Source organism: Pelophylax lessonae (assembly GCF_965119305.1).
Source record: "Pelophylax lessonae genome assembly, chromosome: 6".
In the NCBI taxonomy this organism is placed as follows: domain Eukaryota; kingdom Metazoa; phylum Chordata; class Amphibia; order Anura; family Ranidae; genus Pelophylax; species Pelophylax lessonae.
Window position 1 is genome coordinate 105976415 of NC_138773.1, and position 17640 is coordinate 105994054.

A 17640-nucleotide genomic window follows, 5' to 3' on the forward strand; every position below is an offset into this window, starting at 1 on the left:
CTAGCTGGGAAATGTACATAACTATTTTAAACCTGAAAAATCTTTGAGTCACCTATTGGTAATTTTGTAGCGCTGACCAGTCCAGACCAGGTATTTCTGTGTAGGGTAAATAAGGTGTCCTAGTAGAGGTTTAGGTAACAGGGAGTGTGAATAAAATATAATATTAAACTATAGAAAAACATAGGTTTTTAATATCAGTAAGAACATGGGATTAGACACGAACACTAATGACAACCCTCATTCCTAAAAGTGTCATCACTTGCCAATGAAATGAGAAAATGTACAAAGCAAATAGCACTGACAAAAGTGACCGGGACGTTTTGCATTTTCACAAACTAATTTCTGTAAGCCTTGATTGCATTTAAAAAATTATCCAGGTTACTCTCAAAATTTAGCATTAATAACTAACACACAGTCATTGTGTGTATGTGTGTAACTTGTTCTGGGGCACGTTTCTTTAGAGCCCCCAAAGCTACTGATGATTGGGAGTTGGTAAGCAGCCAAACCACACTGCAGCAGGATTGGGAGCCTCCCCCTCACTGGCTCCAGATGGCTTAGCCACTTTAGGGTGCCAAGTCCGACATGTGTAAAAGGGTTAAAGTCGTTTTAAGTGCAAAAAGTTTTTACACAAATGTATCCTCGGCATTAAGTTAAAAAACAACACTCCACTACCTTTTCACCCACCCCCCCCAAATCTGCTATCACCGAGCCAGCACTGTCCTGGATGCAGCACTGCTCTCCTCTCCTGGTCATAAAGGAATAAAAGGAGACTCAAAAGCAGCGGGAGCTATCGGATACTGCTACTGTCCGTGAAACTCCTGTGACGAGGGAGCGGGGCTTACTGGCGCTGTGTGTCTATGGCCGCACAAAGCTTTACTCAGAAGAGATCCTGAATCTGCATGGGTGCCCCCCCTAGAACACAGATTGCTATGGAGACACCCAGAGGAAGAAGCAGACAGCACCAATGGGGGACTCCAGAAGAGGAGGTAAGAGGGACTGCTCTGTGCAATATTGTTGCACAAAGCAGGTAAATAACTTTTTTTTTTCAAAAAAGGAGCCTTTCATATCCCTTTAAAGAACTCTTCAATTAGGTGTTGGGAATGTTAAACACATATCTTAATAGGAGTGCTGACTGTCACTTGAAACAAGCTGCTAGCAGACTTCAGCAAGTGTCAACACTACTTGAAGCGTACTAAAATAATGCCAACCGCTCGTTTAAAGTGACAGCCAGCTCTCCCATTAAGATCTGTGTTTAATATTTCAAACCTAGAGTCGAATGGCATTTTGAAATTTAAAGACTTCAACATAGCTTGTCAAAAGCTCTGCAAAATGCTTAGTAAAAACCTGCTGTACATTTTGCCCATGAGCAAGCTGAAGCCCATGTGAACAAGGCCTGAATCAACAGTGAAATTTTATCAATTTAAAACCATCTTAATATTTGCACAGCCATTGGAACCTCTTCCTAAAACACAGCAAACATCCTCAGTTATTCAGCAAAGAAAGCCTAATTAAAAGAGTTTCAATCTGGAAGGTTAAGAAATCACGGTTTCTACTCATGAGGGCTTCTATACTATTGTACTGTTTGGCAAAATCAATAAACACATTTAACCTAAAATCAGAGGCTTCTCTTTCTTACATTCACAATTATATGTGAAGCCACATTGGAGCACTGAGGCACCTTTGCAAAGTATGGCTCCTAGCTTTAAACAGCCTAAGCTCACAAGCTCTGTTTACCTAAAAGATTGAAAAGGCGTAATTATGCTTTTGCTACCAGCTACCTGGAACCTGAGTTGGAGAATTTCGCAGTACACTAGGCAATACTTGTGTGCAATTTTTAGCTAGTGATAAATTTATCGGAGAATCGGTCATTGTTACTACCTCTATATATAATTCCGTTTGATGTTCATATCTCAAATAATGCACCTTTTTGTGCAAGATCTTCAAAACAAAAGTGGTCCAAAGAAAAATAAATATATAAAACGGCAAACAAGCATCAGAATCATGGGTAGCCAAGGCTCAGACGCAATCCAGAGGGAGAGCTACTGTAGCTCAAACTGCTGAAAAAGTTGATTCTAGTTTCATATAGAAAGGTGTCAACACAGAGTGCACTGCAGTTGGTTGTGTATGGGGCTGCGTAGCCACAGACTGTTTAGGGTGTCCACGTGACTCATTTTCACAGCCAAAAGTGCCTACAATGGGTATGTGAGCATCAGAATTGGACCATGGAGCAATGGAAGAAAGTGGCCTGGTCTGAGGAGTTCAAAAATGGTTTGAGGAACACAACGGCAAATTTGGTGTTGACTTGGTCTTCAAATTCTACAGATCTCAAGCCAATCAAGTATCTGTCAAATGTGCTACAAAAACTTGTTCAGTCCCTGGAGGCCCCACCTCACAACTTACTGGACTTGAAGGATATGCTACGGACAGATTGGTGCCAGATACCACAGCAAACCTTCAGAGGTCTAGTAGAGAGTGTGTGTGTGTGTGTGTGTGTGTGTGTGTGTGTGTGTGTGTGTGTGTGTGTGTGTGTGTGTGTGTGTGTGTGTGTGTGTGTGTGTGTGTGTGTGTGTGTGTGTGTGTGTGTGTGTGTGTGTGTGTGTGTGTGTGTGTGTGTGTGTGTGTGTGTGTGTGTGTGTGTGTGTGTGTGTGTGTGTGTGTGTGTGTGTGTGTGTGTGTGTGTGTGTGTGTGTGTGTGTGTGTGTGTGTGTGTGTGTGTGTGTGTGTGTGTGTGTGTGTGTGTGTGTGTGTGTGTGTGTGTGTGTGTGTGTGTGTGTGTGTGTGTGTGTGTGTGTGTGTGTGTGTGTGTGTGTGTGTGTGTGTGTGTGTGTGTGTGTGTGTGTGTGTGTGTGTGTGTGTGTGTGTGTGTGTGTGTGTGTGTGTGTGTGTGTGTGTGTGTGTGTGTGTGTGTGTGTGTGTGTGTGTAAGTAAAGCAATCTTGGGTTGCAACAGCTTGTAATTCAAGCAGTTTGTGATGTCAGCACTCGTGATTGACCTGTAATCATTATCAGAGAAACACAAGGAATGAGGTCAATATTCCAAAGGACTACTGTTGGAGAAATACCTATAATAAATTGTAGATAAGGTATAACTATATCACAGCATTGTAAATAACTTACCAGTTCACATAACTCAAATACCAGAAGATAGGGCATAGTCTCCACACATTGACCAACACACTGCACAATGTTAGGATGATGCAGGTAGCTTAGGAAACAGAAGGAAATATATAATTACTAAAGGACAGACATGAACATTTTCCATTTAACCACTTAAGTACCAGCTCTATTTCTGACACTTGAGGTTTACAAGTTAAAATCAGTATTTCTTGCTAGAAAATTACTAAGAACCCCCAAACATACATACACATTATTTACAAGTTAAAATCAGTATTTCTTGCTAGAAAATTACTAAGAACCCCCAAACATACATACACATTATATATAAAATATATAATATATTAGCAGAGACTATAGAATAAAATGGAGATCGTTGCAATACTTTGTCACATCATATTTGCGCAGCGGTCTTACAAACTCAATATGTTTGGAATTTTTGGGATTGTACTGACTGTAAAATCCATTTCTCTGAGTTTGCTCAAAAAATTATAACTACTGGGTTATATTTCTTCTTCCAGGAGTAGGACTAGGCAGAACAAAAAACATCTGGCTACGCCCATGGGCTGTCCTCAGCTTGGTATATAACCCTTCTCTCTGCTCTAGGTAATCAGTTTAGTAGCAAGCAGTATTACAAGTATCAGAACTCCATAGAGTGGTGGGTGCTGTGTCCGTCGAACTCAGAGAAATGGATTTTACGATAAGTACAAACATCCCATTTTCTCTTTTGTTCATCAATGGACACAGCGCTCCATAAATCATAACTCCTGGGACATCCAAAAGCAGTGCCAAAAGGAAAATGAGTGGCGTGGAAAATAACCCAAGGCTAAACATAAGAGCCCTTACCCAGGACACAGGAGTCCTGTCTGAAAAATAAAACTTTAAAGAAAAACACCCCTCAAATGTGAAAAGCCCCTCTAAAACAGCAGTCTGCAAAACTTTGCTGCCAAAAGAGGCATCCGCAGCTGCCAAAGTATCTACCTTAGACAGTTTTGTGAAGGTATGCGACGACGACCAAGTGGCCACCTTGCAAACTTGCGATATTGATGCCTGATGACGGAAGGCCCAAGAAGCACTGAGCGCCCGAGTAGAATGCACCACGACAGAGAAAGGTGGAACCTGACCTTTAATGAAATAGGCCTGAGTCACCATCTGTCTGATCCATCTGGAGATGGCAGCTGAAGAAGCAGCAAACCCTTTTTTGGTCCGTCAGTAACCACAAAAAGTGAGTCTAACCTCCTAAAAGGACTCAGTAGCTGCCAGATACACCGGAATCTCACAAACCACATCCAAGGTATGCAAAGCAAATTTCTTAGGATGAGTTGGCTTGGGAAACAAGGAAGGCAACACAATGTCCTCATTCAAATGGAAGTCAGACAACTTTGGGCAGGAATGATGGACAGGGACAAAGAACCACTTTATCCCTATGGACCACTAAATGGGGACGGAGACAGGATAATGCCGCCAGTTCCGATAACCTGCAGGTCGAAGTAATAGCCACCAAGAATGTCACCTTTTGAGATAACTTAGGCAAGGGAATCTCCCCAAAGTTCTCAAATGGAGGTTTCTGGAGAACCGAAAGTACTAAATTTAAATCCCATGGCAGCAAAAGAGACTGTAGAGATGGAGCCTCTATCTGGCTTTTAAAAGCTAAGCCATTAAAACCAGCGACTGTAAAGCAGGATGGTAGATCATCCCTTGGGACAACTTGTCTTTTCTGAGAGAAAGCCCCCAAGGGACATTTATGGCCACAAGACTGATTGGAAGATCCTTGCCCTTGATTCCTCGCAGGAATTGCAGAAGAAGCCTGAGCCGAGGATGATGCTGGCCTTATATCGTGGCCCTTGGACATCAGCGGCGTCTGCCAGAGGAAACCGTGATCTTGCCACGAACCTCGTATCCTCCTGTGGAGAAGAACCAACTAAAAAAGCTGCATGTAGGACTGTGCAAACAGAACTGTCTTGAAGGTGGATACCCCCAAACTCAGAACCTGTATGCAAAATGGGAGAGAGAACTATCTGTGTGACAGCAGTCGGTGAATCCCGGCCTGTGGTTTCCAAAGTCTGTCCAGAGGAAGGACCACCCTGGTCAGAATTAGAATCAGACTTAGGTAAATCAACTCCCTGGACATAGATAGGGGGGAGCTTAGGTAGTTCAGACATCACCTGAACCCTTGCAGGGATTAAATCCACACAAAGACTCTGGACCTAAAAAACCAGAAGAGGACAAGCTTTGTCACCCTTTCTGGGTACCCCCAAAATAATCATTTCGTGGATCCCTTTGACGCTCATGAAGGAGGTTCACAAGGCCGGAAACCAGCAAAGATGCCCCCCCCAACCCAATAATGGGTGAGGGCAGACCTTCATGCCGTAGGGCTCGTCTTTGGGTCTGGAGAAGCTAGATCTAGGCTTACCAGACCAAGGATGCTTGGAACCTCCCAGGGAAGATTTGAAAGATCCATTTCCCTTATTCTCCTTCCCAGAAGCACAAAATAATTTTCTATGTGCTGAGAAGGAAGGCCCCAGTCTGTTATGAGGCTCCTTCCCTTTCCTATGGCAGGAAGGTACTCTTCCCTCCCTATGATACTCTTAATGAGGTCATCCAGGGTAGCCCAAAACAGGCAATCTCCTTGAAAGGGCAGATCAATAAGAGCTCTCTTAGAGGCTTGGTCTGCGGACCAATTTTTAAGCCACAGCTCGTACCACCGCTGAAAAAAAGTTTTGACAGCACAGGAGCTGTATCCAAAACTGCATCACAAATAAACTGCAGTCCATGGACCAACTGGTCCGCTAAATCAACATAAGCTGCCGGGACCTGCTTACCCCCCAGGCCCTGGCGCAAAAGCCTGGCCCATTCAGTTGGGATACAAATACTGGCTGGCGGCCGCAATGTCGAACCAGCCATAGTAAACATGCTGTGTGCCACAGCCTCCGCTTTCCTGTCAGCCGGGTCTTTAAAAGACGATGATTCCTCTACTGGGATAATGGTAGCATGGTAACCATCGGATGGATCTGGGGGGGGTGAAATTAAGCCCCCTTGGACGGGCTGTGTCCAAAGCAGCAGGCTCAGGCCTTTGCCCACACGCCACTTCCACCCGGGACACTAAGGACTGCAGGACCACCATCAGTGCAACCATGGAAAGCTGGGGCTCTGAGGGACCTGCCACCACCATGAGGGGGTGTCAGTGGGGGAGATGTGACCCTGAGGCTCCATAAGGAAAGGAAGACCTTGCAGTACAAAAAATCTTTTGGCACCACTAAAGGATCCCCTCAAGGCTCAGGGTACCTATCAGCAGGAAGAAACTGAGGAGGAAAAGGAGGAGCTTTGGCATCCTTACGAGGCTTTGGTAGTCTCCAGCGTCTCCCGGACTAAGAGAAAATTGCCCTGTGACATCGGGTTACGCAAGCATGGCCGCCAGCTGGAGACCAGCCAGACTAAAGGAAAAATGGCCCAGTGACATCGGGCTACACAAACATGGCTCGCCAAACGGAGACCAGCCAGACTAAGGGAAAGCGGTCACCATCAGCTACAAACGCAAAAGCATGCTGCCATTATCCCCCCCCCCCCCGAAGGTAGGATACACGTTAGGTGAGACTCCGCTGGCACGCTGCACTGGGACCCCCCCTGCACTATATCCACACTGCAAACAGTAGGGCATGTGCCTAGGGGTCTCTTACACTGGGACCCCACCAGACTCCAGGTCCAGACGGGGGGGGGGGGGGGACTATGGGGGGAAGCCCAGCTCATTTAGGGATTTTTAAAGATGAGAGGAGGGAAATGAGAATTTGTCTCTGGAGGTTACCCGCGTCCACCCCCCACCCCCCGCCCCCACCAAAAAAAAAAATAGAAAAAAAAACCTCCAAAAAGGAGAGAGGGGGAACTATACTTATCCTTCAATGGTGCAGGTAATGCTCCAGACAGAATCCTCGCCATCAAAGTAGGGGAGCTGTCAGCCAAGGGCCTGCTACGACTCCGATCCAAGCCCAGTCGTATGTGACCCTGCAAGACTTTTAACTCGCGGGCAAGCTTCTGTCCGCGAGGCTATGTCGTGGCCTAACCTCGCGTATAGCTGCGGTCTGCATGCGCTCACTGGCTGGGCGGACCACTGGATCTAGATTATCAAGCCCAGCAGTTGATTGTAGCTTTCCCGAGAGAAAAAACAAAAAAGATGTAAGGAAAGAGAAAAAAAAATTGCTAGGACCAGCGATCCCAGCCGGGAGCCTAGGTCCTTACTCTTGACTAGAAAGATTAAAACTGATTACCTAGAGCGGGGGGGGGGGGGGGTTAATATGCCAAGAAGAGGTCGGCCCATGGGTGTAGCCAGGTGTTTTTTGTTCTGCCTTGTCCTACTCCTGGAAGAGGCAATATAACTTAGTTATGATTTGTGTAGCACTGCGTCAGTCGATGGACGACGAAAGAGAAATACAATTTCTTTGAATAAATAGGAACACAACGTCGCTAAGGTCATCCAAGGCGACAGAGTCAAGTGGGGGCCATCTTGCCCTCACTCGACTTCCTGCCTGGGTCATGGACGGACCGGATCGGTTTACCCGCTACCGACGGCACCGGTAAGCAGGGAACACGGCCGGGAAGTGGCGGGCACCTCTCCCGCCACCCACAAAAGTGATCCCGAGGCGAATCCGCTGCTGGGACCACTTTTAAGTGAAAGAGGACCGCCCGCCCTGTAAGAAAATACCGGGGTTGTGGCAGCTATCTGCTGCCATAACACTGGTATTTACTGTCAAAGTACAACGTAAAACTGCGACGGGCAGTCCGGAAGTGGTTAAACTGATGCAGACATCTTGATAGATAGATCAGAAGTCAGAAGACATACAATAAATATAATAAACAGCACATGCTTTAACATTTGCATACAATCTTGTCTCTAAAGCTTCACTTTTCATTTGAATGCATGCAGCTGCTTTCTATTGGAAATTCCTGGGACTGACAAACTTATCACCATGGCCTTGAAGTGGTACTAAACCCAAAACCAAAATGTAATATATTGCAGCTTACCAATCAATAGATGTGGCGACAGCATTGTTTTTTTAAGCTTCCTCCCCGCTTATACCTTACTGTATTAGGGTGCCTACACTTTGGATGGTGGAGCAAAAACACACACTTTTTGACAGTAGCATCGTCAGTCGGGGGGTAGCGTTAGTATATCTAAAGCTGCTAGTGTATCTAACAAATGGAAGCCAACCTCCACCTAACACTTTATAAGCAGTTACAGCAAGAGTTTGGTTCCTTTTGGGATACAGTTATTACATAAATAAAAGCTGATCTTGCAAGTACACGTCAGTGGTAAATAGTTTTGTCTCAATCCTCTAACTGCTACATCTGCGTGACAGCTTGTTCTGTTGAAAAACAGACTTACTTGCTGAATCAAGTGAAAATAAAGGAGAGAGAACCTAAAAAAGAAAACTATTGCGGCCACCACATCTAGGATTTGGTTGGCTGCAAGCAAATAAAGGTTTGCTTTAGGATTTAATATCACTATAAAAACTGTTTCTAAGCCAGAAATATTTAAACACAGCAGCATTGTTTTGTAAAGTGTTCTTATTTACATTCTGCCTACTAGCACATGCTTTGTGTATGCTACATTTAAGGCATGCCTCTGGGGATAACATTAATGTTAGAAGTGTGCTTATGATAGCTCTCAACTAAACGTTTAGTGGCTGGTGTCACAGCTGGTCACATGTGCAAACCCCATGGCAAACAGATCTGAAGAAAGGCTAATAAAGCGCCATCCTTAGCAATAAAAGTTAAGCTACGCTTTAACTTGTTTGCTAACTGAAATTTCAATTTACCCTGTTCAGTTATTTGTACATACATCCAAAAGAGTGAAGGGCTAAGCATTCCATCAGTTTGTGCCCTTTTTCCTCTGCCTCAGTGATCGCTTTTGCAGCGCGGGTGGTGCTTACTGGGTTTGTTAACCCCTTGTGACAGCAATAATTTAGCAAAATAAATAAATACATTTCTTGAAAAAATAAAATTAACCACTTGCCAACCACGCACAGTACATTGACATTATTATTTTGACATTAAATACCGTTGTTTTGGCACCAGCTAGCTGGGATAACGGCCGAGTGGTTGCTGAGCCGAATCGGTGGTTCTCTCCTGAAAGCCGACCGCTGGCTCTGGCTCTAAAAAACAGTACCGGGTTGATGCCTGCAGCTGCAGGCATCATCCCAGTATAACCAATTCGTCAAGCCAACGTACAGGTACGTCAGTTTGCAGGAAGTGGTTAAATGTGCCGTACATTTACAAATCAACAAAAGCTCAATTAAAATATATACACTTTGTTCTTATACATGATAAAATCTCAAGATTTTAAAGTCAGATGTACATAAAACTCAATTTGTAAAAAAAAAAAAAAAAAAAAAAAAGACATTACAATATGTAACACTGGTGCAAGTATTGTTGACAAAAAAATATGCATGTTCTAGTGTGTGGTTAGTGGAATCTCTCTTCAAGATGCTAAAGGTTGTTTTTTTTCTTCTAATAAAAACATGTTATACTTTCCTCCTCTGTAAAATGGTTTTGTACAGGGCGGCCTGGATCCTCCTCTCGGATCCCTTTTCGGTGCTCCCTCTGCCTTTTAAACCCCTTTACCCACTTAAGGACCGCCCCACATTCATATACTGCGGCAGGGAAGCCCTTAAGCACAAAATCACATACATATACGTGATTTTGTTTTAGGGCTCTAGGGGGCATGCGTGCACCGCGGAGCCGCGCTTCCGCTGTAAATAGACACAGCAGGAGCCAGTCCACGGGTCCGGCGGCCGCCTGCGATTCTAAAGTAGAATGACAGAACAGGCGTCTGCCTATGTAAACAAGGCAGACAGCTGTTCTGTCAGACAGGAAGGGAGAGATCGTGTGTTCCTGCTAATCAGGAACACCGATCTCTCTTTTCCTGCAGTTAGTCCAGTCCCCCTACAGTTGGACAGCATTCCCTAGAAGCACACTTAACCCCTTGATCGCCCCTGATGTTAACCCCTTCCCTTCCAGTGTCATTTATACAGCAACTGCTTTTTTTTAGCACTGATCACTGTATTGGTGTCACTGGTCTCCAAAAAGTGTCACTTTGTGTCAGATTTGTCCGCCGCAATGTCGCAGTCCCGCTACAAATTGCTGCTCGCCACCATTACTAATAAAAACAATAAGAAAACAAAAAGTCCATAAATCTATCCAAGTTTGTAAACACTAACTTTTGCGCAAACCAAATAATACACGCTTTTTGGGATTTTTTTTTTTTACCAAAAATATGTAGCAAAATACAAAATTGGCCTAAACTGATAAAGCAATTTGATTTTTTTCATTTTTTTTTTTTTTTTTTATTGGATGGGTTTTACAGCAGAAAATTGTCAGTCATTTTTTGCTTATAGTGCAAAAAATAAAAACCGCTGAGGTGATTAAATACCATCAAAGGAATGCTCTATTTATGGGGAAAAAAAAAGAACATCAATTTTATTTGGGTACAGCATCACACGACCGCGCAATTGTCAGTTAAAACAATGTAGTGCTGTATCGCAAAAAAAATGGCCTGGTCATTAAGGGGTTATAACCTTCTGGAGCTTAAGTGGTTAAAGGCTAAAGAGTAAGTACAACAGCTCAACACAAAAAAGCATATGCAAACCCAAAATGAAAAAAAGTGTAATACAGTGTAGTAGTGACCGACCGATATAGTTTTTTTAATGCCGATACCGATATTCTGATCATCGGATATCGGCCGACATATTTTCGGACATAATTTTTTTTTTTTTTACGCAAGTACTGTTGTGGAGGGATCTGGGGGTCTAAAACCCCTCCTCTGCACTTAAAAGCATTCAAAACGCCAAGTTTGGCTGTTTTGAATGCTGTCATTTTTTTTTTTAATTTGGCGCAGAGTACCCGGAAGTGATTTCATGACATCAATACCGGGTTTTTACATGGAGACCCGATCAGAGCCGAATGCAGCTTTGATCGGGTCTCCGGCGGCTGTGCAGGTAGGATGGGACTGGAGACCCGGGCGAGCCGCGCGGGGGGGGGGGTAGACGTCCCTCCCACGCCTTGTAATGACAGTAGAGCGGCTTCTCAGCCGCATCGGTTGTCATTACAAGACAGCCGACCGTCGGCTATGGACGCCAGTACCGGGGTGGTGGCCTCTAGCTGCAGGCATCCATCCGGTACAAGCACTTTCCCAAAATATCGGCAATATTGTGGCGCTTTTCCACTGCATGGAACCGTACCGGTTCGGCACGCTTTTGTGCTTTTCCACTGCTGGTACCGCATGATATAGGGTTGGAACGGTTCGGTACGGTATAGGTTTGCTTTTCCACTGCATGGAACCGAACGGTACGGCTCTGAAAAAACAGTACCTACTCGATTGTGGTTCCAACAGGTACCAAACTGGTACCATATCCCACAATCCTTTGCATGCAGTCACTACTAGCCACTGATTGGTCAGAGAATCCCACCCACCCCGTTGTTATCCCACCCACTTAACTTAGTACTACTTTAGTGGAAAAGCAAACCTATACCGTACCGTACCGAACCGTTCCGACACTATACCATGCGGTACCAGCAGTGGAAAAGCAAACCGGGCCAAGCAGGGCCGAGTAGAGCCGAGCCGGTACTAGCCGGTACTTGCAGTGGAAAAGTGCCATTGGGTACCTCATAGGCCGATTCCGATATATATCGGGGAAAGTGCATATCGGCCTCCGATATATCAGTGTTGCCGATAATCAGTCGATCCCTACATTGTAGCTGAAGTCCTTCGATGTGGTGGCTGTATTCGTTTTTCTTTTCCAGTCATTTTTTACCTAGTGACTCTTCCAGTAGCATACTTCCTCTCCTGGGGAAAATGATGTCCATTTACCTTACTGTATCAAGACAATAGAAATAGGATAGGAATGCTGGTTTCTGATGCACTTACCACATCAAATAAAAATGCTTTTAATGATATATTTAGGAGACCAAAATGGGCCAAATAAGAGCAGTCTATTGTTGGGGTTTACACACTTTATAGAAATTTCAACAAACATTGTATAAATATCCTGAAGCTGTGATTTTCCATGGTGCTGTTCATTGCATCACTGCTAGTATGAACAAACCTTCTACTGAAATAGCAGCACAAGATCCAGCCTCTATTTATATGCAACAGAGTTCCTTGAATTACATTTCACAGCTTTCAAGAATGTAAAACTTACCTATATGGCTCTCCATTTTTTATAAACTGCTCCTGCTCCTTTGAACTTGCACTCGCTCTCAACTCCTTTACAATCACTCTTGCAACACTGTTCTCTCTATAGATCTCTCCCAGAAGAACCTGAACAACACACAATTGCAAAACTCAATGTAAGGCTTTTTAAGCACACAAACGGGTAATGCTGCGCTTCTCTTAACAGAAAAGAAAAAGAATAGAAGGATAGAAAAACAACAAGAAGGAAGAACAATAAAACAGAAGGAAGCCTCTTTATTACACAACACATGGGGACAGGATGAGACGCTAATGCGAATCACTCAGTTGTCAAAAGTAAACCAGTCATGGGAGAAATATGAAAGCTGAAACTGATGAAGTACTGTAGAAAATACAATTTGACAGACTGAAAGTATTACGACCAGAGGACCAACATGTTAAAGTCCCTGACCCAAAAAAAAAGTACGCAGATCTGTGGAGTCAGAAAAAGGTCAGAATTCCTTACCTCTATTACTTGCTCTAGGCAGTGGCTAAAAATATTAAAGCAAGGGGGTCAGCATGAAAGCCAAGCAAGCAGCAGTTTTAGGAGTTTTTTTTTAAATGCTGAAAATAGAGAATGAAAGCAGACATTTTAGAGGGTCCCTAAAGTCCCCCTCCTTTTAGGGGGGGGGGGTACGGTGATGCATTATAACCCGTCAGGTTTCTATTTTTCGTCTATGTCCCTAATAGATAGATTCACACTCGAATTGTCCTGGTGACCACTGTCACAAGAACAGGAACAGAAGGGAAGTCTTTCAATGTGAGCATCTAATCCAAACACAACTATCAGGATGATTTTTCTCACTTTAGATGGAATAGGAAGTGAGAGCAAATCCCTCCATAGGACAGCAACTTAAGGGAAATCTCCATAATAAAACATGAATGGGTAAAAAAAAAAAAAAGGACACACAAAAAAACGTTTTCCATCGAATGTAAAAAGAAACTGTTTCTTTGATTTCAATCAGGAGCTCAAGCACAACAGGACAGTTATTCTGGGACAACTGCATTTATACTGCTGCCCAAGGAACCCGACATGGTCAAACAAAAAAAAAACAAACACACTGACAGGGAGGCTATGACAGACCTGGTGGACTGCAAGCTTTTGGATTTAAAAGACATTTAAAAAGATAAGATGACCTAATGCTAAAAAAGTAAAAACCTTAAAAACCGCCGTTGGTAAACAGTGATAGCGCCTCCTTGGCTCAGAAGATCCGCTGAAGCAGCATGGAGATCTGCAGACAGGCAGGCTGGACACCACAAAGTGGGGATAGGCCAGAGAGCAGAGCGCCCCTTAAAAAAACAGGTCTCTTACCAGGCATCCAAGATTCTTTCTGCCCATTGTCAGCAAAGCCCACACAGGCGTCTCTTCTATGCTTTGGAAACGGGACATCTCTACATGGAGACGAGGACTTATCTTTAGACTTGGGAGATTTGGAAGCCCAGGGCTTGCAATTAGGTCTTGGAGACTGAAGCCTGGGAGTGACAACGGAACTCTTCATAGCCTCAGATTGAAGGGTAGTCTTCCTAGTTTGTGGCTTAGGCTTCTATTGCTGGGGCAAATGAATACCTTTACCCCAAACATCCTTTATGATCATATCCAAAGAATTGCCAAAGACATGTTCTCCATCAAAAGATAAGGGCACCAAGAGGCTCTCTACCCAAGTGCCAAATTTCATCTAGTATACAGGACATGGTTCCTTTTTTTTTTTTTGTTAATGTTTTACAGCTGCCACAAAGGTTATAGGAACAGGGTAAAATAGAAGGATGAATAGGCATAATGCAATATTACCTTATTTTATGCATACCATATAAACTGCTGCCATGCATATAAAAAAAGTGTAAGCATTTGGCATAACCTACACATACCTGAAGAAATTTTCATTGCCCCTGCTCTTCCCATCCATCCATTCCTAATGGCCAGTGAGGCAGCCTATCTTAACCTCCCTGGCGGTATGATTCGGTCAGGAATTCTGTACCAAAAAGCGGTACAATTTTTTTCATGGAAATTTGGCGTTATGTATTATAGGCCTACAATTCTTAGCAATTACTGACTTAAACCTGACCAAAACAAGAGTCTAGTAGACATCCCAGATGTGATAAATTTGAAACACAAACGCATGAATTATAATCGAATCAATAATATAATTTTATTATAGAATATATAATATATATAATAAAATTATATTATTGATTCGATTATAATTCATGCGTTATAAATTATATATATATATAATTTATAACGCATGAATTATAATCGAATCAATATTATATATATATATATATATTATACACACACACACAAACACACACATATGTGTGTATATATATATATATATATATATATATATATATATATATATATATATATATATATATATATATTACACACACACACACACACACACACACACACATACATACATACATACATATATATATATATATATATATATATATATATATATATATACACACACACACACACACACATACACATATATATATACACATATATATATAAAAAATGTGTTTGTGTTTTGTGCAACGTTTTATTTTTTTTTAATTTCCCTCCCTAGTTCCGCTCCCATGCAGCATTGCTGCTGCAGGGAACGGAACTAGGAAGTCCTCCTACCGACAGACGAGCAGCGGAGATCTCGGCTGGCAGTCACAGCAATGAGAGCTCATCGCTGGATCGCCAGGATAAGGTAAGACACTCCGCTGCGCTGTCTGCACATCTACCCCGAGCATGACTCGGGGATACCGATAATAGCAGGAAATTCCTCCCCCGAGTCACGCTCGGGTTTACCGCTAGCCTGGTTAATGAAGGGCCAATAGCTCTATGTTACAGGTTGGAGGGATGGAAGGAAGAAGGCAAGCTCTGACACTATCAGAAAATGTCTGATTCCCAGCAGAACAGCCTAGCATTCAGGACTAGCACTAAAAACAGAAGCAAGTATTAGCCTCTAGGTCAGGCATGTCCAACCTGTGGCCCGGGGGCCGCATGCGGTCCAGAACCTTAGACAAACCTGCCCACTGCCCCCTGACAATTTTTTTTTTTTGCTGGGGAGGAAGGAAGTCGAGTCGGGGGCACGGCCACAGAGGCAGCCTCTGAGGGTATCATCCACCAGTTGTGTTAAATTAGTGCTGGGGGGGGGCGGCGGCAGCACGGGAAGGGCGCGGCGGCGTTTTATTACTTATATACCTTAACTAATCGTATATATTTTATATGCGGCCCGAGAAAATCTCGACACTCAATGTAGCCCAGAGAAGCCAAAAAGGTTGGACACCCATGCTCTAGGTATATATTTTACATAAATGACTGCCACATTAAGAATTAAACTTGGGAAGCTTTCCCCAAAAAGGGCACACCGTAAAGAACTAGTCACCAGTATTGCCTGTGTCTTCCTGCACCTGATCATTTCCTCATTACCAACTTTCCTCGCCTTGTTCTATACTGCCTCTGTGTGTAGGTGGCTGTCTTGGTAAAGGAGGACTTTGCTGTCTCACGATCGAGTCTCCAGGAAAGAGGAGCAGCAGCAAAGCAATGAAATCACCAAATCTCACTGCTAATCTGGTGAGACTAGCAATTACAGACAGTACTGTCTCACACTGCAGAGATACAGCTATAAGACAAGCATGCCTAAGCACACTCGCATACCAGGAAGCGCATTGCTATGTTTAGAGGAGTTCAAGTCGAAAGGTATTCAAGATGCTGCTTATGTACAAGATTTCCAAAGGTTCCCTATAAACACATAGCATTTTTTTCCCCACTTTAAAGCAGATCTGCTGTTTGGATAAAGAGGACAAGAAGAGGTGGAAAAGGTTTCCTGTAGAGAGAGCTCTTCCAGGTACATAAACACCAAAGACATTTAGACCCCATTCACACTGGGGCGACGCTACTTGCCGGGGCGACCTCACAAGTCGCGGTGCGCAGCTCGCACCGCGACCTCGGAGCGGCCGGCACGGACTTCATATCATTGAAGTCAATGCAGGTCGCCCCAAAGAAGCTCCGGACCCTTTTTCTAATTCGGAGCGACTTGTGTCGCTCCTATTAGAACGGGTCCACAGCTACTCTATGGCAGGCGACCTACGGCGACCTGTCAGGTGACCAGGTCACCTGACAGGTCGCCCCATTGTGAACGGAGTCTTATTCACTTGATTTCGATTGAAGAACTGAGCAGAGTTCATAGAAGCAAAGCCTCCCTTTTGTCAGATACAAGGTGACCAAATACCTAGAGCGTTCACTTACTTGAGAAGGAGATTGGAAAAGAACTCTACCCAGTAAAGAAGTATTTTTGAACTAGTATTACTTGATTTAGGATTCCCACAAGGTAAATTGATGGTAAAGAAATTTTAAACCAATAGCTGTAGAAGACAACCTAAAGCCTTGACTTGACTATTAGAACATACTTTTTATCTGTCCCTCCAGTGAAAGTACTACTACTCAACAGCTTAGTTAAATACAAAGCAATGGCACAAACAGATGTAAGTAAGCAAAGAACTAAAACCCGATGCATTTGCATTATTGCTCGCTCAGCATGCACAAAACCAAACAGGATTACCTAGTACATAAGCATTCATTTTAATAAAAGTTGAGAAAAAAAGCTTACCTTGCCAAACCAGCCATGACCAATCTCCTGAATGTAGCTCAGACTGTGGCGGGCAATCTGGAACTTTGCTGCATCTAGCAAGACAAAAACACAAGGATAATCTCCTGTTAGAGCAGAAATATAGTAGAAGTGACCAGAGTAACAAAATGAACTGAGCAAATACATGGTGTGATAGCTTGCATATTGTGTCTGCCCTTTTAAACACTGTATGTGTGGGAGCATTGTGGCATGAGGAGAATGTATACTATGTGGAAGAACAGAATAGGCTTCAGTCCTCAACTAGACAATGGATTGCAATGAGAAAAAAAAAATGACTGACCGGCACCACTTATGATCTACAGTAATACTAATTTATACAGTTTCAAAGAGGTCATATTGCAAACATTTTATAACAAAAAAACTAAATCAATAACAAATACTAAACTCAATGAAAATAATAAAGTAGCAAACAAAGTACACAAATTCCCTATGGATTAAAGGATATCTAACAAAAGTTTAATGTATTGAAGCTTCGCTGTCCTTCGACGTGCTGGCTGCATTAATTTTCATTTTTCAGGTTAAGAACATTCTCAGCAAGTACAGAAAATACCTGCTGTGCAAGTTAAACTGAAAGCAAAAGCAAATGTTCCATTCCTTTAGTAAAACCAATAATTCCCCATTTCCAATGTAATGGAGATGATGCGAGGAACACATTTGA

The 17640-nt window shown here is 43.3% G+C and overlaps 1 protein-coding gene across 1 annotated transcript in view; it reads right to left on the reverse strand.

Annotated features, from left to right (window-relative positions):
• The window catches only part of LMTK2 (lemur tyrosine kinase 2), a gene marked incomplete at its 3' end in the record, with an annotated part of 181745 nt that overhangs the window by 67902 nt on the left and 96203 nt on the right, over positions 1-17640 (reverse strand). Inside the window, exons 4-6 of the mRNA XM_082261707.1 lie at positions 16944-17017; positions 12305-12423; positions 3117-3204 (exon numbers count right to left, since the gene is read on the reverse strand). Coding sequence (XP_082117833.1) covers positions 3117-3204; positions 12305-12423; positions 16944-17017 — 281 coding nt within the window. The remainder of the gene's footprint in view (positions 1-3116; positions 3205-12304; positions 12424-16943; positions 17018-17640) is intronic.